The sequence below is a fragment of the Taeniopygia guttata genome, chromosome 2 (assembly GCF_048771995.1).
Source record: "Taeniopygia guttata chromosome 2, bTaeGut7.mat, whole genome shotgun sequence".
NCBI lineage: Eukaryota > Metazoa > Chordata > Aves > Passeriformes > Estrildidae > Taeniopygia > Taeniopygia guttata.
The window spans coordinates 44,594,760-44,615,992 of record NC_133026.1 but is presented as its reverse complement, the minus strand read 5'-3'; the positions used below and the strand labels follow the sequence as shown (position 1 = coordinate 44,615,992).

The 21,233-nt window shown below is 42.0% G+C and overlaps 1 protein-coding gene across 2 annotated transcripts; it reads right to left on the bottom strand.

Moving 5' to 3' along the window:
* On the bottom strand, positions 1–8,910 carry EIF1B (eukaryotic translation initiation factor 1B). Of its 2 annotated transcripts, XR_001122816.5 has the most exons (5): positions 8,566–8,879; positions 6,304–6,467; positions 5,527–5,628; positions 4,769–4,954; positions 1–3,410 (listed from the first exon to the last, which is right to left on the bottom strand). XR_001122816.5 is itself a non-coding variant. In XM_002198972.5 (4 exons), the coding sequence occupies exons 1-4, from the start codon at positions 8,594–8,596 to the stop codon at positions 4,910–4,912; spliced, it is 342 nt and encodes a 113-aa protein (XP_002199008.2). In that variant the 5' UTR covers positions 8,597–8,910; the 3' UTR covers positions 1–4,909. The 2 variants fall into 2 exon arrangements, 1 of the variants encoding a protein (XP_002199008.2); XM_002198972.5 differs by having other exon boundaries at positions 1–4,954; positions 8,566–8,910.
* Between the last annotated feature and the right edge of the window lie 12,323 nt (positions 8,911–21,233).

Below are 21,233 nucleotides of genomic sequence, written 5' to 3'. Positions count from 1 at the left end.
TAAAAGTAACCCCCTTATTTATTGTATACACAACTCCTTTTAATCAGACTCCAAACTCATTTCAGAAATGTGCTGTCATATTTCACAGATGCAAGATATTCTAACAGAGCTAAAACCAAACTTGAGCACGTTTCTGGCTTTATCCTAAAATACTGTGCATTTTGGTTATTCAAGGAATTAGATGATCCTCTTCTACCCAAAGTTTTAGACCTCAAGCCAATTATCTTGTTTTAGAACCACAATATTCCAGGAAAAGTCACAGTATTTTTAAGTTGGTTAATACAGATTATGTTAGAAATTTAAGGGATGAAATATAACATTTCTGTATGAAATCAAAGCTGATTTTACAAGAGGATCACTCACATTTCTATTAAATTATGTTGCTTTTATCTTCCACAAAAAAAAATATAATCATCCTTAACAAGAGCATAAAATTCTATTTGTTTTAGAAAAGCATACATCAAATAACACTGGAACACTTTATTTTAAAAGACTTTGTTGTCTCAGCAATACTCCAATACAGGTTAAGACTTGTTCATGAAGAGATCAATGACAGGCACATAGCAAACTTGAAAAAAAGGCAAGCCAAGTACAAATCCTCTTTTGAGATTATTTTTGTATTTTAATCTAAATGGGAAACAGGCATGAAACATCTGTACAGCAAGCATAAAACAGCTATGCCATTTTTCCCTTAATGACCTCAAGAGCTTTTGATCTGGCAACTGGAAAACAACCTTCATGTGGTCATGATCAGGGGACAGAGTTTTGACTGAGTATGGATGTAGAAACTCATAGTATTTTAATATACACAACCTTCTAAGCCCACTTCCATCTCACCAGTGGCAGCAGCACATTAGTTAGAGGAATGCTCAGTGACACCTATCAACACTGACGGATACAAGGGACAGTAACTCCTACTGTGTCTCAGAGTCAGTAAAAAATACCTCCCCCTGCTTTAGCAGGCTAAATATCGATCTTGTATACATTTTCACATAGTGTGAGGAACTACCGACCACTTAAAGATGTAACACATGGATCCTGTACACTAGAGCTTTGCAGAAGGATTAAGGAATTAACTGCTGACTGGAAATCAAAGTACATCTGTCCTATACCACAAAATTGGAGTGGTACAGCCTGTAAGAGTGCAGCACATCAGATAAAATTTTTAAAAAACTACAAACAGGGTATGGCATTACAGCAGGGATATCTGATTACTGTCTGGCTGTAAATAACAGATGCATCTTCAGGGCAACTACATACCAGCTATAAGTGGGATGGAACTATAGGAAAAAATGAGTTCTGCCCAATTGTTATTTCAAATATTTGAAACTGAAGCTTCAATGAAATTTTAGAGTTCTATAATGGCTTTAGATGTATTTAGAGCCTTAGGTGTCAAACTTTCAAGGACATTTAACTAGGATTTTTAAAGACAGAGAGAAAGAGAAACAATGTTACAGAGGTCTTGCAGTCCAGGTATCTTAAGTTAATGAAAACAAGCTTCAGATATAAATGTATTTTCTAAGAGTTTTTTTTTTTTACTAGTTCCCTCCTCCCCCTCCAAAGAAGCTCTCCAAAACAAAATGTTATTCATTTAGGCTGTGCAAAAATGGAGTTCAGGAATAAAGGTTCAAGCAAAGCCACTGAAGCAATGAATAGCATGCACACACAGCCCAAGCATTCCTCTTTTCAGAGGTTACTCCACTCAAGAATTATCTGCCCACAGTTGTGCTCCTCATGTTCATCTCTGAGACACAGATTTAGTGGACCATAGATGACAGTCAAGGGCCTGATAGCTCACACAGTAAGAGGAAGTAGGCATCTTACAGACTTAAATCACTAAATCTCATAGTCTACAAACAAGAACTGCCAGTGGCATTTGGGAAGCAAGGGCTGCATTTCTTACAGCTGCATTAAGTAAACACAGACTCAGAACAGACAAATTAGTGAGTTTTTTGATGCAACACCTTACTCCAAGGTATCAGCTCAGAGTCAGCTAGAAAAGCCTAATAAAACTATGCACAAGGCTGTGAATTCAAAACAAGTTTCTACATCCAGTAACACCTTGAGATTAAACCTAAGTATCCCTAAGAAGGCAATCCTTATTGGTAGGTCTGAAGGACACAGACTTCACAACATTCCAACAAAAAACGACCATTCTTTGCAGTCTGAGCCTGGCCAGCCTCAAGTCCTACTAGTGGACTTCAAAATAGTTTTCTATCATAAGCTCATTTTTACTGCCTTGACAATTATGGGCCACATCCTTCAACATTTTTTTAACTTATTTTTGGATAGATTAAAAGATTGAAACCTGTCTTCATTCTGAAAACAGATTTCTGTGGTAGCACTTTAACAAGTTATTTTCCAAAGCCTTAATTTTAAACATTTTTAAAACATAGATATGTATTCCAAATAAGTTTAGCTTTGACAAAGAAGTTTCAGAATAAGGTGACAAAACACGATATTGTCAAAGCTTTTCATCTAGAACATACAAAGAGGTTTGGGCTTGTACCAAGGCTAATCACAGTCTTAGAAACACTGTTTCAGTTTAAAATACTCATTGACAAAAATTTCTGCTTTCCTTCTAGAAAGATCAAATGCTTTGTTGCCACAACAAATCTCACCTCTTTAAAACTTCAAATTTATATCTTATTCCATCTCCTTTTAATTTTGCCTTTCAAAGGTCAAAACACAAGCATCTCCACTCAAGCCACCTCTCAACTGCAAGGTTCCTTCTATTAGAAAGGATTTTTAAATAAGGAGGAAGAAAATCAAAGATTTTTCTTATTTATGCAAGCAGAATGACTATGGAAAAATGACTCAAGCTCTAGGTAGTAAAAGTTAATGGAATGCCATCTGAAATGAAGACTGACTCAGTAACACGAGACCTGAGAGTCATTTGTTAATCTTCAATTCAAAGCCCACTAGAAGTACTTGTATAATACCAGTGAAATAGAAGATACTGCTTGTTTTTTCTCTTGAGCAGGAGAACAAACTTTAAATGAGAACATCAGTTTTTCTGGTATGTGGTAAAATGAAAATCACTAATTGCTATGTACCCCCAAAAGACTGATTACTTTAGCAGTTAAGAATCAGTACTAGGTAAACTTGCACTAGAATGACTTTATTCTGCTCATCTGCAAGACTTGCATAAGATTTATTTTTGGATTTCCATTTGGTATGTGGGTATTTTATGCTTTGCATGAGGCATTTCCTCCTCCTGAATGTATTGCACTTTAACAGTATACCATCTTCTGGAGCATCCTTTCTCTGGAACAGTTAAGATCTGTAACATCAGGCAGTATTTGTGGAGACTGAGAGACTAGATTTTTACAGACGGAGAAAGAAATCGTCACATAATGCTCCCCTAATTGTTGCTAGTGCCTTAAGGATTCATTTCTGAACTCAAAAGTCTAAAAAAAGAAAAAAAAGTTCAAATGAGTTAAAATGGAAACATTTCTGGTTAGAAAGGCAAATATGAATAGGAAATAAAGTACAGGTACATGTGAGATTAAATAATACAGTTTTCCCTAATTCTTTACTACTTAGGTAGTAAACAATTATTTTATCAATTTAATATTTCTTTTCTGGCTAAGTTATTAATAAATCTTACCAGTAGAGATATGTATCTTTCTTTCTTTCCAGAGGATATATGATATCACATGAAGTTTTTTAAGCATTTCCCACTATTTTTATGGTTTTGCAGCTCAGCGTGTTCTGAATTGTTTCAGAAAAAAATTTCCATGTCTACCTCAAAAGGAAGACAACATCTGCTTGTTTCACCAAATGAATTAATTTCATTCTTCACAAGACATAGCCTACAAGCAGAACAGCAAATCCCTACACTAACTAAAACTAGCTTACAAGCATGGTGAAACAAACCTATTGTAACCTCCAGTAAAGCTGAAAGAATTGCCTTCTAGATAAGTAAACCAAATCAGCTTTCTGTAGTAATACCCAAACATGAATACAAAACCCTCCGTGTCAACCATCAACCCTAGGAAAACTTTTCATAACAGGGAAGAGGTTAGTGTAGACCTGGTTCCCTTCCCTGCTCCTGCAGCTTGACACTACCAGCTCAGTCAAGCACATTGACTGTGTTCAATGCACATTCATGGCAGAAGCAAACACAATGTCCTTTCCCCCTACTCACTGACAGAGGAGATATAATATCCCATCCACTTCCTTCAAATGTTTTGGGACTTTTGCCCAAATGTTTCACCCTGAAGAGCTCAGCTTGTCTTACCCCTACTCTGCTTCATACTAATATCTCATAGTTACTGCAATAAATTTCAGAGAAGATCCAGTTACTTACACAGCAAACAATTGATGTCTTATTATGCTGCCACTAAGGTACACCTATACTACAGGCTTTAAAGCTCTAGTCTTATAGCTACAGGGTAAGATCACATCAAGCTAATCTACTGATTGATCAGCTAGTACTTAATCATGTAGATTTTCCAATTTCTTCAATCAGCAGTGAGCTACACTTGCATCAAAGCAGTTCAGCCATTCTTCAGCAAGGCTGCAGTGCTAGTTCAAAATTTAGGCTAAAGCATTTCAAATATCCCAGAAATCATATGAATAAACTTTTATTTTTAAGCAACAACACACACTATTTGAATAAAACTCACACATTTAACTCAGGTGGATAGTACTAAACTGAACAATCATCACTAATACATTTCCATTGGAAATGTGTTAAAGTTCACAAGGGTCTTCATTACCATCTTACTGAAGTTTTCTTATGTGTTTCTAGTCTACACACCACCTGTTTCATGCAGTCATGCAAATCAAATTGTAAATGTTGAGGTAATGGGGAAGTCCATTCACTGCAAAAATTCATTTTTCACAGAAGAGCCAGGATAGGTAAGACCAATACTGTAGGGTTCTTCATAAGAGTACAGGTATATTAGAAACCATGAACTTTCAGTTGTTCTTCTTTGACAATGCCAATCTAAAGGAGAGAAACAATGTATTTTAGTAAAGCTTACATATTTAGGCTATTACAGCGATATCAAGTTATCACAATCTTACACTTTGATTAAAGAAACTGCTATACAGTGTATACACTCAATGAAACTTTTTCTAGTTTACAGAATATTTCTGGGACAAGCAGACTAAAGAAAAATAAAATCTTATCAGACATCTAATTTGTTCTGTAGTCCTAGGACTTATTCTTCGACACTGTAACAACCCTGCATCATCATTTGCATCAGAGCAGGCCTCTTTCCTCTACAGTGTTTTCAGTCTCACAATTATGGTTTGCATTGAACACTTGATTTTACAAGCACAGAGCTCAAGTTGCACTGCCAGAGAACAAGTGGTGTGTTGTAACAGTGCAAAGGCACTCTACAGTGCTTTGATTCGTACCAGAGGCTTACTCTCATACTGCAAGTGTCATTTTACTTTCTGGCTGAAAATACAAAAGAACTACAGTGGCAATCTTTAGCTGGTTAATTAGTATCAGTACCACCTGTCACCCTACTGCTTCCAGAGAGGTTTAGATATTTATCTGCAGTCCCTCACCTCCAAGAGGAATTGGCAAATGTTCTTCCTCTGGTCACCTTGCAGCTGGATAACTTCACCGTATTCAGGATGCTCAATCACAGTACCATTACAAGCAAATTTCTAAGAGAGAAACATCCATATTATAAGACATCTGATGTACACTGTGATTTTGCTTAGTCAGTGTTTTCAGAGGAACTTTGTCTCAGAATCTGCTTACTGTTTTGATGCCAAGCCAGGCAAAGGTTAAATCAATTTTACTGGCTCTGAGAGCAAATGGAATATATCTGCTGATACATACATACACAAACTAAACTGCTGATGGTAAATTCAGTATTAGCTACTGTGCAGAAGGAAACGGCCAACAGTCATTGCAAGAGAGAAAAACAAAGTCATAAGATACAGCCTTTCAACTCTATTTTAAAATAATTATTTTTATCCTGGCAAAACTAAAGGCCTCTATTTTGAGCAACGACTCAGCTGTAACAGAGACAGGAATAAAAACCAGCTCTACTTTAAACTGGTTTTATTCTTTATATCAACAAAGCCATAGATCTGTGAAATTTAAAAGAAACATTCAGAATATATTTTATTTACTGCTTTTTAAGATAGAAATGTTTAACTTTTTAGCAAAATCAGTGTCACTGGACACTGATAGGTGTTTTGAGAAAGGGAAAGGACTCAAATATGAAAGTGATGTGCACTGGAAAGAATGAAGTGAAATAAATATTTTGTTACTTAGTATTAAAAGCTATCTTACTCCTTTATAAATAATCATTATCAAATCAGCAACTTTACCTTTTTGAAAGCTTTCACAAGTTTCTTCTTGTCATAATCATCTGCAATGCCCTGAACAGTTGTTAGTGTTTTTCTTCCGTTTCGTTGCTGGATCCTTATATGAATGTAATCCTCAGTCCCCGCCGGGAGTAAGTCGTCGCCCTTTGTTGCATCAGCAAAGGGGTCTGCAAGAGGAAAATGATCCATGTAATTCCCACAAAGGAAAACACCCAAGTTCAAAACTAAGAAGGAAGATTCTCACTTCACAGAAAATTATTATTGTATTAAAGATGTCACCTTGATGTTTAATGCCTGTTTAAAAACATGCTGTTAAAATCGAAGTGCTTTTTCTACAGCTGTATTAAGTGTCATTACACTAGGCAGTCTCAACTACCACACACCTTTTCTTCCATGCCTTCCCAGGTATGAAAGGTTTTCTGCTACAGTATAAGTTTGCCTCATCGTTTCTTGCAAACTGTAAATCCTGAACCTGAAAACATGGTTCTGAGAGAACATCAAATGCACATAAGTTTTAGACAGCCACACGCATTTAAAGTGAAATAAAGCAACTGGATCTCTTAGCAGATCAACTGAAAAGAACAGAGAAATAGAAAAGCTCTAGAACAGACACTTCCTTACAGGTCCAGAACACATGGACCTGTGCTAACTACCAGACTTCCAGCATATTAAACCATGGATTTAACTCTTGGCTACTAATAGAAATAAGAGAGATACACTCTAACAGATGTCAGAGGCTGCCTGTAAACCACTACTCCTCCAGTCAGCAGCTTTAGTCAAGAAATGTAACAAAATTAATTTAGGCTTAGACTAAAGAAAGGTCAGTTCTCAAATTCCTCCAAGTTTAGCATTTATCTAGCACAGATAAAACAGAAAAGTATTTAGAAAGAACACTTCTTATACTCTGTACTTCACAAAAACATAGTTAACACTCAATCATGAAATTTTACAGCTCTTCAATTCCCCTAATCAGTAGTTCCAAATAAACCTTGAAGCATAAAGTATTTTATTACTTTTCAAGAATAATCAAAAGTAATTTTTGTACTTATCAGAACTATATTTAAGAGCCCATATAGTTAAATAGCCATGCAAGCTACAATTTCCCAAACTTCCATTCAAAACTCAGCTCTAAAAACACTGGCCAAGTTTTGCCATCCACTAGAAAGAAATGCCCCAAATGAGTAAAACTTCAGCAGAAACACAAAAAGTAGTTCAGCTGCAGATCCTTGTAGAAACAAGAATGACATTAAAGCATTAAAGGCATTGAAAGCATAATGAGGATTCAAGCACCACGGGAAACAAGTACAGCACTGGGAATCTTGACTAGTTCAACTTATACTATGGAATTTGTTAAACTATGCCGAATTTTACTGCCTTCCACAGCTCGTGGCTCAAACAACTAATAGAAAATATTAGTTTAAAAAAAAGTGAAAGAAAAAGAGGGTATGGGCATGAGGATCACTTAGCAGAGTTTAGAACTCTAGGTTAAAGGACTGCAGATAAGCCAAGATAGCTTGGCAGAGTTTAGGGCTCTAGGCTGGAAATAAGCCAGCACTGTAGGTGTCAACACTGGATCCCTTCAAACAAATCCTCTGGGCGGCACCTTCCTTAAGCATAGGGTGAGCTCGCAGATCATAACTGAACGTAACCTTCTCACATGGCTTATACGTGCAGATCAGAGTCCAAACTGTGACCAAAAGCCTGAGACTATTGTATAAAGTGCTAACTTGCTCACTTCTGCTGCTTATAGATAAGGCAGGAGGAGAACGCTGGCTCGGCACGGCTAAACTTCCCTGCTGATAAGAGAAATGATCTGCCATCTGCGTAGCTCACTCTATAGAAACAATAACGTTTGCAGGGCTTGTATAGCGTTTTGGGACATTGCTGAGGATAAGCTGCGGCAGCAAACCAACTGTAACTGATGAAATTATTTCCTCAGCAGAGGATACGAGCCCTTGATACGGGATGTCAGAGCTGAGAACATGGCAGCACCTCCTTGGGGAGCAGCGAGGGGCTGAGCCTCCGGCCGAGGTCTCGGGGCCGCACACCCTGAGCACGTCCCGAGGCCGGCGACGCGGGAGGACAAGGACGAGCCGCGGGCGCTGCCTCACGGAGCTCCGCGGCGACACCGCTCAATGTCACCGCGGCCCTCGGCGAGGCGGAGGCAGGACGGCGGGGCCGCGGGCACGGCGAGGGGGCCGGGGGCGATGGGTGGGTTTACCGAGGGGGTGGCTGCGGGGGTGGCGGGGTGCCGGCGGCTCTTACCGAAGGATTGGAGGTTCTGGATCGAGGACATGCGACTCTGCGGCGAGAGGCTGGAGCTGCGGGGAAGCGAGTCCGCTCGGGTCACGGCTCCGGCTCTGCAGTGCCACGCGGGGGCGGGGAGCGGGAGGGAGTGAGGGAGGGGTGACAAAAGCAGAAGGACGCGGGGAGTGCAGCCGAGCCGGAGAGCGAGAGCGAAAGGGAAGGATACGAAGAAGAGGACGCGCTAAAGGGAAATAAAACGTGGAAGGAGGGAGGGACCCCCGCCCCTCGCGCGCACCGCCCCACGGCACCGCCAACGGGCTCCGCCCGCCGCGCTCCGCACAAAATGGCGTCCCGCGCGTGCCGGCCCTCACAGCCCGGCGCGCAGAATCACGGAGCCGGTTCCTTTGGAAAAGACCTCTGAGGTCATCGAGCCCAACCCCTGACCGAGCATCAGCATGGCAGCCAGACCGTGTCACTGAGTGCCACATCCAGACGGTGACTCCGCCACTTCCCCGGGCAGCCCATTCCAATGTATAATCACCCTTTCTATGAAGAAATTCCTTCGGATGTCCAACCTGAACCTCCCCTGCTGCAGGCTGAGGCTACACCCTCTTGTCCTGTAGCTGGTTCCCTGGGAGAAGAGACTGAGCCCTACCTGGCTACACCCTCCTTTCAGGCAGCTGTAGAGAGCAATAAGGTCACCCCTGAGCCTCCTCTTTCCAGGCTAAACACCCCCGGCTCCCTCAGCTGCTCCTCATATGACTTGTGTACAAAACCTTTTACCAGCTTCATTGCCATTCTCTGGACCTGCTCCAACACCCCAATGTCCTTGTAACAATATTCTTCCTCTCAGTGGATCCCCAACAGCAGTGCTGGTGTGTTGCAGGAGCCCTGTGTTCTCCATGGCCTTCAGGGATCCCTATACCCCAGCATGGTGACCCCTATGGAGGTCCTTCCATACTCACATCCCTTTGGCTTGGCTACTTTTCCAGCTCATCTGAAGCTGGGAGAGCGCTTTCCCCTTCCCCATTAAAATATGTTGGAAACCCCACTCCCTCAGACCCTCCTCACTGGACAAAATGCTGCTTTAAATGCTGAATGTGGTGAGGGAGGCAGTCGGCACCCTACAAACTGCCTCTATGTCCACTTCGGGCATGACTTGGAGACACAAGAGGTTCCACCTCAGCATGAGGAAGAACTTCTTTACATTGAGGGAAGCAGAGCACTAGAACAGGCTCCCTAGGGTGATCATGGAGTCTCCACCTCTGGAGACATTGCAAACTCACATGGACATATTCCTGTGTCACCTGTTTGAGATCAGAGTGCCTTGGCAGAGGGTTTGGACCAGGTGATCTCAAGAGTCCAGTCCAACCTTTACTATCCTGTGATTCTGAGAACTTTGCAGCTGCTGTTCCCCAGTCCCTAGGAGCCACCATGGATGGCTGATGTGAAGCCTCACAAGACTCCTGTGTACAGCCACTCACTGTCCATCCCAGCACATCAGCATTGTAGGGGCTGCAATGGAAAAAGTTTGCCTTTAAAATGGTGTGCAGGTGTTACAAATCTTGCTAGTCCTTATGAGATGATTAATAGCTTTGCAGATGTACCATAAGCTAATTCCTCTGGCAGACCTGTCAGAACTTGTATTTCTCTTTTTTTTTTTTTTTTTCCCGGTTTTGGCTTTTATGCTAAATTTCCATCCTCTTATATCAATGGGATATTTCTTTTCTGTGATCCAAGGTCTGGATCAGCACTGCGGTAGTTTTATGAATGCTAGTGTGCAATGGTTTAAGAAAGTTTCTAGTCCTGGCACTTTGCAAGGAAGTCCTTGCACTTTCCATGGGGAAAGCAAGCCCATTGGCCATGGCACAAAACCTATGCTTACCCTTTGCTACCATCATTGATTAAACCTTTCACTGCACTATGGGCTCTAGAGGAGTGCTGTTTAACTCCTTCCCAAGAAGCTGCAAAGGCACTATTGGGGCAGTAATGGGAGGATGGGGCAAGAGCTTGAGGCCACATTTTGGACAATGTCTGTGGATTAAGGATGCAGAGCTAAACACTAAGAAACCTTCCGGGAAGGTTGAGGAAGATCAGGACACCCATCCTCCAGGACATGACCCCAGGATATCAATAGAACCTCTCTCAGAAAACTTATATTACTACTAATGTTAAGGAATTTTGGCTCTGATATATTTTTGTTAATCCTATGTCTCTGCAAGATTTTGTTGTATCTTTTGCTCTCCCATCGGCATCTCATGAAACTTTTCCCTGGCAACAAAGCAGGTCCATCACCCTTTTTTTCTCCCAGCCACTGTTTTTTGTTACCTTGGCTGCGCCAGTACCAATGTCAGTGGGGCACTAGGCTGAGCCAGATCAGCAAACTGATTTGAGTTAAAAAATAAACTCAAATGTTAAAGCCTCAGATCTACCTCACTTGCATAATCCTACAACAGTTGTGCTGAGACAACTGAGGAGGACAAGGCTGGCTGTGGATCTTCAGACACAAACCCTATGTCTGAGTTTGCAGGTTTTTATACCAGTCATTGTGTCAATTCTTCTGCTTACTTTGAATCTTCATGCATTTAAAACAGTTTTACGCTTCTAATTCTCACTGCATGGGCTCATTGGGAATCTGTGGAATTCATCCTACAGTTTACAGACAAATGAGATCGGATATCTGGGAAGTAACAAAGCTCCTTTTATAAGCCAGAAAGATGTGACTTTGTTATCCTTAAATTGAAACAACAATGAATAGTTCTGGCAACTGTAGAGGGAATGGAAACAACCCCCAACTGCACAGCTTGGCAGGCACTGTGCAGAAATTAAAATAAAGGTGGTGGCCAATGCCATCATTGTTCTCTTGGCATTCTTCCACAATGTCCATGTGAATTGGCGGGGCCTCTGTGGGGCTGTGTCGATGCAAAGAGTCTCCCTTTGCTGTTCTCAGAGGGAGCTTCAGGTCTTGATGTCACATCCATCACTAAGGTCTGACACAAATCCTGTCTGTGCCAGCACATTGCACCAAACTTTGGTGTCTGCGTGCAGAAGCAGGTGGCATCCTACTGGAGATACGCTGCTCCTGCTATTGCCCCTCAGCAGGACAGTTATCCTGAGGTCGTTTGACCTGAGTCCTTCCCATTGCTCTTAAGCAGTCACTTGTGGCAATAGACCTGAGAAAGTCCTGGTTGTGAGAGGCTTCCAGTCACACCAGACTGAAGAAAGGTAAGCAAAGCAGACATGCACCTGCGGCAGCCAAGAGAGGTAGAAGCAAATAAAATAGGTTTAAAACTTAAGTGAAGGTAAGAGGTGTTGCTTAACTGTTAAACTTCAGATTTTGAAAACTTAAATTTCAGATCTGAAAACCTGTTCAATTTCAGATCGTCCTAGAGCTGAGGCTGGAGTTGATCTCATTCACCTATATTAGACATCAGGGTTGAAGCAATATTTTGGGAATGAGAATATTGTCTTTCCATGACTGATGAATAACCTGCCAACTACAGCGCCAGAAAAGAGCTTCATCTCAAATTAATTAGATCACGGCTTCAAACTATTTAAATGTAGTAGTTGCAAGACTCAGTTATGAAAAGCATTAGAGATCCCCTTGCTTGCTTTTTACTGTGTTTCAGTTAATCTGTCAAGCTGTATGTGAATCATTACATGTTATTTATGACTGGATAAGCCTCAGGGATTAAAACCAGGGGCTTACTGCCATGCAGATGATAAATATGACATACTGAAGCCATAAAGTACACTTTTGTAAAACCTGTCACCTTAGTGCAGAACCTCACCTTCACTGGGTATTCTCAGAAGCACTTGAGATGCTCTTGAGCAGCAATGGGCAACCCAGACCACTGGGAGAAACTTTATTCTTCCAGAGGATTGTTGTGTTGGAACAATGGGCTGGAAAGGGCACGAGAAAGCCTTGCATCAGGCAAAAAAGTCAGCCATGCAGTAGGGCTAAACCTGTGCTTTAGTTTAGGACTCTGTAATTTAGGACCTGTCTCTGGTTGTGCGCATGTAAAAGGCCACCCTTGTCTGCACCTGCCCCTCTCTAATAATCAGAATGAAAAACATTGTTTTTCACTTCCTACAGACACAGTTCTAATATAGATTACTATTATTTTCAGGTGCAGAACACCAATATTTTGAGTTTTATACCTTAGGAGCTTTTACAAAGCTAAAATTGAGTTTAACTAGGGCTTGCTCCGGTAGGCAGATCTCCCGTACCTGGCCCTGCAGCCTGCCTTACCAGAAATGTCAGACTTGCATGCTGACCTGTCCTCTGCAATGGCCTGGAAAACCAATTACTGCTTGAAGCACGTGGTGTTAAAAGAGCAGTTTAAGTTGCCTGACAAAGCAACTACGCATGAAATGTGCAAATGGCATGCAGCAGCACTAATTTCCATCCTGCATGCCAACAGTGCAACTGCTCTATACACAAATGCTGCTCCACTCCTGTGCCAGAAGCTGGCTTATGCTGGCCTATTGTTGGCATTCTGAAAATAACATCAAAAGTGCTGGATCCATGAGAGATATGCAAAAATATTTCCAACCTTGATTCTTCTTCTTCAACTTTAATCTTCCCTGCTCTCACTACACGACTCTACCTACAATATCCAGCTCCATTTGGAATCTGCACATCCCAAACCTCTGTGCAGAAGGCTGCCCAGTAGCTTTCTATCAGGGAAGAAGAATAGCAAAAGTGCCAGAAGAAATCCTCCCTCTTCCATCAACAGAATAGTTTTGAAAGTGGCTGTAACCATGCCAAGCTTGACTTGTATTTTTCCATCCAAACTCCAGCTCTGGTGCAAAGCCTCCACAGTGTGCTAAGGAAGGGCTCATGGCTGAAGTCCTGAGCTGCAGCCGATGCTTGAGCTGCCCAGCTGCTAACAAATTGTCCCAATAAGCATTACCTGGGAGACTGGACTAACTGGAAATTTTGCTGATGATAAACACCTGGATATCCAGCCTAACTCAAGAGAGCTGGAGTTACATGTAGTTTGGCTGAGCTTGTGTACATGGTCAGATTTCAAGATACATATGTTTTCATTTGAAATGTGGGGTGGTCATTCCCTGCTCAATAATGATTGCAAACAAGATGATAAGTTTGGCATTAACCACTAGGTGGTCCTCTTTCTCAAATTAAAAAGTAGCTCCAAAATAAAGTCCGTCCTGGCTTTTCTCTGAACTTGAATGTTAGTAGAGAAGAGTTTCTTTGTAAAGGTAAATGTCATTAGATGTTATTCATCTAGTTGACTGAACTGACATGGTTTTTTGAGTAGGTTTGAATACAACGTTTCATAAGCCCTCCAAACTCATTTAGTGCAACTGGACCTCCACCCCACTACAGAAGGCTGGGCAGATTCATAGGTCAGACAGTAGTTCAAGGCATTTGCAAACTTTTCCCAGACTGATATGTGAAAAAATGAGTGGTGAGCTGGGGGAAAAAAAAAGTTGCTGTTTCTTCATTAAACTGAGTCAAATATCTTTGCTTTTGTGGTCTTTCACCTCTGTAGAAGGCTCTGACCAGCAAAAGAATTACAGAAAAAAGGAGATCTGGATTAGTTCTTGGAGAAAACTAAATGCGAGGATTTGTCATCACAACTGTAGTTCACTGTTGGCCTCTGGTCTGTTATTGTCTTTTCAAAGAATATTTCTCTGCATCAGGCTAGCTGGGAAGTCTCTGGACCACAGGGCTTGAAGGTCTGTGAGAAGAGTATAGTGAGGAATGTAAAAATAAGATACCCTGTTTTTAGACTTTTCCATAAATGTCATTTGTTGTCCACTGTCAAAACCAAGATATTACACTAGATCAGCTTTGGGCCAGAATGAAGATAGATGATAATATTAGAACATTTTAAATGCTGTCTCTCCTAATAATGATTTTTTTTTTTTTTTGTATTTTTGTATGGTGTATTATTTTGCAAGCAACCTTTACCAATAGGCAAACATTCTTAACATGAAGACATTGCATAATTTTGTTTTATGTGGTAACTTCCATGTAGGTGACAATCAGTGAAAATTATCTGATCTGTGCTGTGGAAAAGCTCACATTGCAGTGTCAGCAAGACTAGAAAAAGTTAATGGGATGAAAAATACTTTTCCTTCTATTTTAAGATGACAGGATCACTAGCAAAACAACAAAGCAAGAAAGGGTCCTGTATATCCTGGAGAAAAGAAACCTTTATTCCAGCAATTGCCTGCTAGAGATCATGAAAGGATACTTACATTTTCTGATCAAAATAAATGTGAAAAACATTAAGGGAAAATATCTACAATAAGAAGCCATAAAGAGTTTTATTAACTAAGAAGATAGCCTATGCACACATGCACAAAAAATTAGCACAGCAGAAGCACAGCCACTGCCTGGTTCTTGGACACTGATTGATTTTTAGGTAGGGAGTGTTTGCAAGGTTCAAAGGGAACATGCTAAAAGGAGATTTCTGAGAAAAGCATGTATATCTATTATTGATTGTAATAGCTGTAGGAAGACCTTTTGTGCTACCATGGACTTGAAGTGCTCTTCATATTTTGAAGTTGTGATCCTAAGTATTCTGAGTAAACTCTTGAAAACTTGGATGAGGAAGACACTTCTTTTAGATGCTGTTTGGTGGAAATTGGAGAACGGAAGAGTATTTCTCAGGTTTCTTTAAAATTTTCGTTCATATATGTACCCATAAACCAAACTTTTATAGAGAAATGAAAAATCCCTGCAATTAGTGACTGTACTCTCCCAGTGGTACTTGATGCTTGGATGGTTAGTAAGGGCAGGGCCAGGCAACATTTCACCATGCTTCCTCGTAGAATTACCCATAGGAAATAAAATTATTTAATTTCTTTTGAGAGGTGCCTACAGTAAAATAGCATTATTTGTGCTTTGACGTTTTCCCAACCTGATGTGTCTTTATAGAAAAACTGATCATATTTGCTATTGAACTTCATCCTAGTGGGATTGCAGGATTTCCTATGCAGTCTCAGTTTACAGATGGGGTCAGGCCTCACAGCTCCCTTTCAAAGCACAGCCTTAAATTTGTTCCTTGAGGTACCTCACCAGGAGTGGAACATGAACATGGGTCTGTGAAGAGAGGGCCTGTGGCTCCCAGTCAGCCCAGTTACACTTCAAATCTCAGCCTCTCTGCAGGATGGTGCCCAAGGAATGAAGCACTTGCCAGTTCAGCTGCTCTCCCCAGAAAACCTCCAGAGTAAACAAGGTCTTAGCTTCCAGAACAGCAAGATCACTAAAAGCAAGGCCGTGGTGACACATTAGTCAAGAGACAGGGTTAAAAATAACCACTCAGAAGAGACACCTAGTGTGGAAATACAATATTGTTTGAGATGCTGGCCTCCTGCACATGAAATTTTCTGTGCCACAGAACTAGTAAGAGCCTGCTTAAGTACTGAATCACTACATATTTAATCAGCTAATTGCGTGCTGTGTTGCAGTGTGACTTAAAACTTATGCATGGGTGGGTTGATCCCATCCCAAAGATGGGACAATAGCAAGAGGAACGAGGGCTGGGAAAGGAGTGTGTGGACTGACTCTCCCAGCTTGCTGGCTCTGATAGCTCCCCACTGTCCATCTGTTCTTTCTCCCCACAACTCATTCTCAGCCACGAGTGTTTCCCTCTGCAGACATGCTCTTCAGACAGAGAGCATCTCAGCTGAGTGCCACAGGGAGCTTGGGTCTCCTTTGCAGGTGTAGCTGCTCCAATCTGTCTATGCACCCCCCAACCCCCCCAACAACAACAACAGGGACATGGCAGCAGCCCCCTTCCCTCTGCTCTCTTCATAGTGGGCTTGGGCGCCTCAGTCATCTATCCTGCCATGCCCCCCTAAAATCCCCTGGTGCCACCCTCAAGCCCTGCTCCCTGCCCTGATCAATGGCTTTTTAATAGAGCCTCTGTTCTCCTACTCCTCCTTTTGTAAATTTAAATCCTGCTCACCCAGTACTGCTGACGTCCTGCTGGCCCACCTCTTGACTCCCCCTCCTTTCTTCAAGTCCACTTCCCTCCAGTATAAAAGGCACATGCCCCCATCAGCTGCCCTGCATCTGCTTGGAGCAGCGACTACCTGAGAAGCAGCTTTGGCGCATACAGGTGAGTGAGTGCCTTCCCCTGTCTGCTTCAGCGCTTGTCCGGGCTCTTTCTTGCTGAATTTCATTTTATTTCATTTTGGGCTTTAGCTTACCTAGGTTAACATACACAGCTGTGCTCTGTGCTCATTTTGCCCAGTTTTTGTTAGCGAAGCAGCCCGTGCCGAGGCAGGGTGGCTGACCCCGGGGGCAGCGCTGTGCCCTGCAGGGAGAGCGCGGGCGGGACAGCAGCACAGCCCTGCAACATCTCCGGCTGCTCGGCCCTGAAACCAGCCTGCTCACCGGGGTCTGATCCCTCGGGCGTGCTTCCAGCGCTGCTTTCGAACAGGAAAGCTTTCCACATATGCATCTGAGTGGGTGTACACAGCCGCTGATCTCAAGAAAGATGCTGGTTTACGGGTAAAGAGTTACTAGTAGCTTGTCTTCTGAGGACAGATGTGGTAGGGGTATATCTGATGGATCTGCAGCAGAGCTTGAGTTTGGTATGATAAGAACCCCTGTGTGCCCAGAGGGAGAGCAGGCTGATCTCCTGGTGAAGCAGACCCATGGCAAGCTGTGATACTGCTGCTTCACCGTAGCTTTGTTTGTGGCTTTAATTTTCTCCTCTCATGTCGCTGAAAGTTGCCAGACTTCTGTCACAGATGTTGCTCAGCCAAAATTTTAAGACTCTGCTTGAGCACCAAGCAGAAGTGGCAAGTTGATCAAATTACTGTGGCACTGAATTTTGCTGAGCTTCAGGAGCAAAATTATTCCTGAAACTTTAAATTGTGTCAAGTTTGGTTGCAACTAGTTAATTTTAAATTTTTTATTATTTAATAGTTGAAAATGGAGGCATACAGCTTGACTGTGTGAGGTCTTGTTCTTTTTCAATTTTCTTATTGGAAGAAAACTGCAGGTCTGGACCTGAGGAGATCACAAGCTATCTCAGCCACACGACTCTTGAAGTCTGTGCATAGGTAATCAGGCTTTTTGCTTAGTGACAAGATGGAGCTGGGTGTTAGGAATGCTCAGGGTCAAGTTTGTGGCAGTACCTCAGCCTCTGTTTCTTCCCATACAAACAGTGATGGGACAATTACGTGTAGGAAAAATTAGGAAGGATTAGAAGTGCTGAGTGCCCTGATTATTTAGGGTAGGGTGAAGAGCAGTGGGAATGATGTGCTTCACAGAAACCCTAGCCAGGACAAGGGTATGAACAAAAAGTTCAATATATATCAGTGCTGTAGAAAGTAGCTGCAGTGGCACAGGACCAGATGGTGAGGATTGAAGCACAGCAGTGCCTAGGAAAAAGTGTGTGCTAAAAGCTTTTCCCTGTATTTTTGTCTTTCATCAACAATGAGCTCAAGGCAAGCTCTTTTTTCTCTAACTTGGTTCCCAAAAATCCCAAGGCACAAAACCAGGGAGCAAGTAACCAGGAAAACCTGTCAGCAGCCCTGTAAACACACCACAGAGATGCCTCAAACACCTTCTTTTTGTCCCACTGAACCTAAGGCTTTGCTAAAAATGGAACAACAGGAGAGGTATCCCAGCTGAAACTGAAGGCAGAATTCACCCCATGTGGGTGAATTCTTAATGCTAAGATAATTTAGTCCTGATTGTCATTAGATTGTTTTGTGATATTCAAGTTAGAAAAAGTTAACTTGCAGTTCTGAAATCATGAGTTAAAATCACTTTCCTCTAAGCTGCCTGGTAAGCAACTGTCATTGTGGAAAAAAGTCCTTGAGAAAACTTCACTGAATACTAGGGGTGAAGGAGCTTTTAACTGCATTTTAGTGAAAGACACAACCAACTTCATGTGTTTTTGCTGTGTTGCCTGTTTGGTGTGTTTGGGAGCATCTTGCATCAAAGATTTTCATTCATGCTCTGCCTTTACTGAAAACAGGCTAAGATTTTGGGAGCAACTGGGGAAAAATTCCACCAATACACAAAGAGAAGGCACATCTGAGAGGTTTTCCTCTCAGATATACAGCCTCCGTGCCTGTATATCTACATCACTTACACAATGCTTAAGGAAATAGGCTCCTGCTCTATAGGCACAGGCTCCAGGATGTCAAATGTAGAGGCAGACCTTGGATGTCACAAGACAGACTGTCCTGGCATGACAGCTGGGAGAGCTGCCATGGGGAAGCTTGTACGAAATTCCAGAGACAGTGGTAACCAGAGTCTGGCTCCCTCCCCTTCCTGGATGCAACTTTCCCAGCTCAGCACCTTCTGTTCTGCTGAGCCTATCCTACGGAAGCTAGGAGGGATTTCTCATTCTGTTGCATCTGGGTGCATTTACAGGACTGGGACATCTACCAGAGGAAACTGTATCTGAAAATTGTAATTTTGCATGCTGGCAAAAAAAGGGTGTAATGGCATAAGAGGAGCACTGGCATTCATACTGAAATGCATTTAGTTGTAGAAAGAGTGTGTAGAACAGAAATGTTAGACACGTTTTATAAGCAAGGAAAAGCCTGTGGTCATACAGAGAGCCATACAGAATCAGCAGTGAACTCAGGGCCAGGACTCAAGTGTCCTGTGAAGGCTTTCACTTCTGGAGAGAAAAACTCTCCAGTTTTTACATCAGTAAATGGCCCACTTCATAGCCTTTGCCTTCAAACAGAAATGGCCACAACATCTCCAGCATGAGTTTTCTACAGAACTTAGAGCCATGAAATGGCTCTGATGGATGGGAACCTATTGTTAAAGTTGACACATTCCTTCACCTTGAGAGCTTTAACTCATGTATTCCCCATGTTCACTTTTCTCCTTTACAGCCTTCCCACCACTGCTCCATCATGTGGCATCTAATCACCTGGACACCACGTGCTCAGTGGTCACCAAACCACTTAAAGCTAGTCACTGTCTATGTCCTGATGCTCTTGGTGTCGCTCAGCTTTGCTTCGGGACAGAGCAGGTCATTTAAACATCAGATAGACAACAGAAGTAAGTATGAGTCTCACCGGACATGGTGACCCCACAGTCTCAGCTGCACTGAGGGATCAGGGCTGAGCTGTCAGGCAAAGTTCAACAGCAAATCATGCAGGTGGTTCCGTGGTGTCACCTTGGTGTGAAGCCCTGTGCTTCCGTTTGCACTTGTCAGTGTGTATGCAGAACCTCATGTCCTTCTCACAGCCCTTAATTGGTCAAGGCAAATAGCATTATTTTTGATGAATATCAGAGAAGACACTAATGTGCAAAGGACAGACAAGAAAATGCAAAGTGGTATACATAAGTATTTAAGCACCAGGTTTTCAGCTGTGTTCTGTAGACATACAAAATTACTTCTATATAATAAAAAGAAAGCAATGGCCCAGAAGCTTTAGTTCACTTTACAGACATCTTCAATTCTGTCTGCGGCTGTAAATTGTCTGAAAGTCCAAATACAAGTGGTTGAAGTATCTCGATTCAGAGATGCTGTGAAGTACTGAGAGTATCCGGGTCAGGGGTGATACCATGTATCCAAAGTTTAAACTAGCACACAATCCAAAAGATCTTTGAGAAAATCACCAAGAAATCTAATCTTCCCCCAAGGAGCATAGGCTGATAATGGTAGGTGGAATGGGAAAGGGGTTGTGGAGAGTAAGTTGTGTGGGCTCAGTGCCACACCTCTCCCCATTAAAGAGAATAGATTTTGGGAACCTCAGGTTTTAGGTACACAGAGTTTTTTTGAGTAGGAAGGCTGTTAAACATTGTGCTGAAAGACTTAAAAGATGTATTTACAAATAAATTTAAAGGCAAGGTGAATTTTTTCCTCTGTTCAAGCATCAAAATGCACAGGGGAAAATTCCTCCTGCTTTGACTGAGACTGTCATGTGATGGGGATGATATATAATGCACTTAAAATTGTAATTTATTCCTATTCCAGATGGTTGTCTGTCTCTGGAATGATTTGGGATTTCCTTAAGGTGGCATAATCTCCAGCATGTTTTAGAATTCCCCTGCTGCTGTATCTTTTAATATATAGTTTTTAATACTTTTTAAATACTCTTTTTAATATAATCTTTTAATAGAACTATAAACCTTTGCAGACCTGCCCCAAAACTGCACTAGACCACAAAAATCAGTTATGTGTCAGAGCTTTAAAAGAAAAAAAAAATAGTCATCCATGAAAACAACTTCCTAAGTGAACAGGAATTAACTTTTCATGTTTACCCCTCATATAGGAGCCCCCTCTGCAATCCAGTGGATTTGTTAGCCTGTAGAAATAGTGCACCTGCTACCTACCGCAGAAAATTTGGATGGGCCCTTCGGCCCATGTTAGAAATGCAGGTTGCATTCCAGATGGATAAAATTAATTTTGCAACTGAATCCTCTTCCATGGGCTCTACACATGGAAAGTAACTCTCAAAGGCACCAGTAAGCTGTGTGTCTGGCTGTGGCCTTTCCCTTCTTTTTTTTCTCCTTGGCTCCAAGTAAGCTGTTTAACATCTTCAAGATGGTCAGAAAACACTGCCTCTGAGTGCAGTGGTACATCCTCACTGAATGCTTTGAATTCCAGGTCCTGAGATCGACCCTTTTTGGTATGTGGGCCGTGGTGTTCGCCCCATTGGTCGCTTTGGGAAGAGGCAGCTGAGAAGCAGCCATGGCAGCCCGAGGCCTGTGAGCAGAC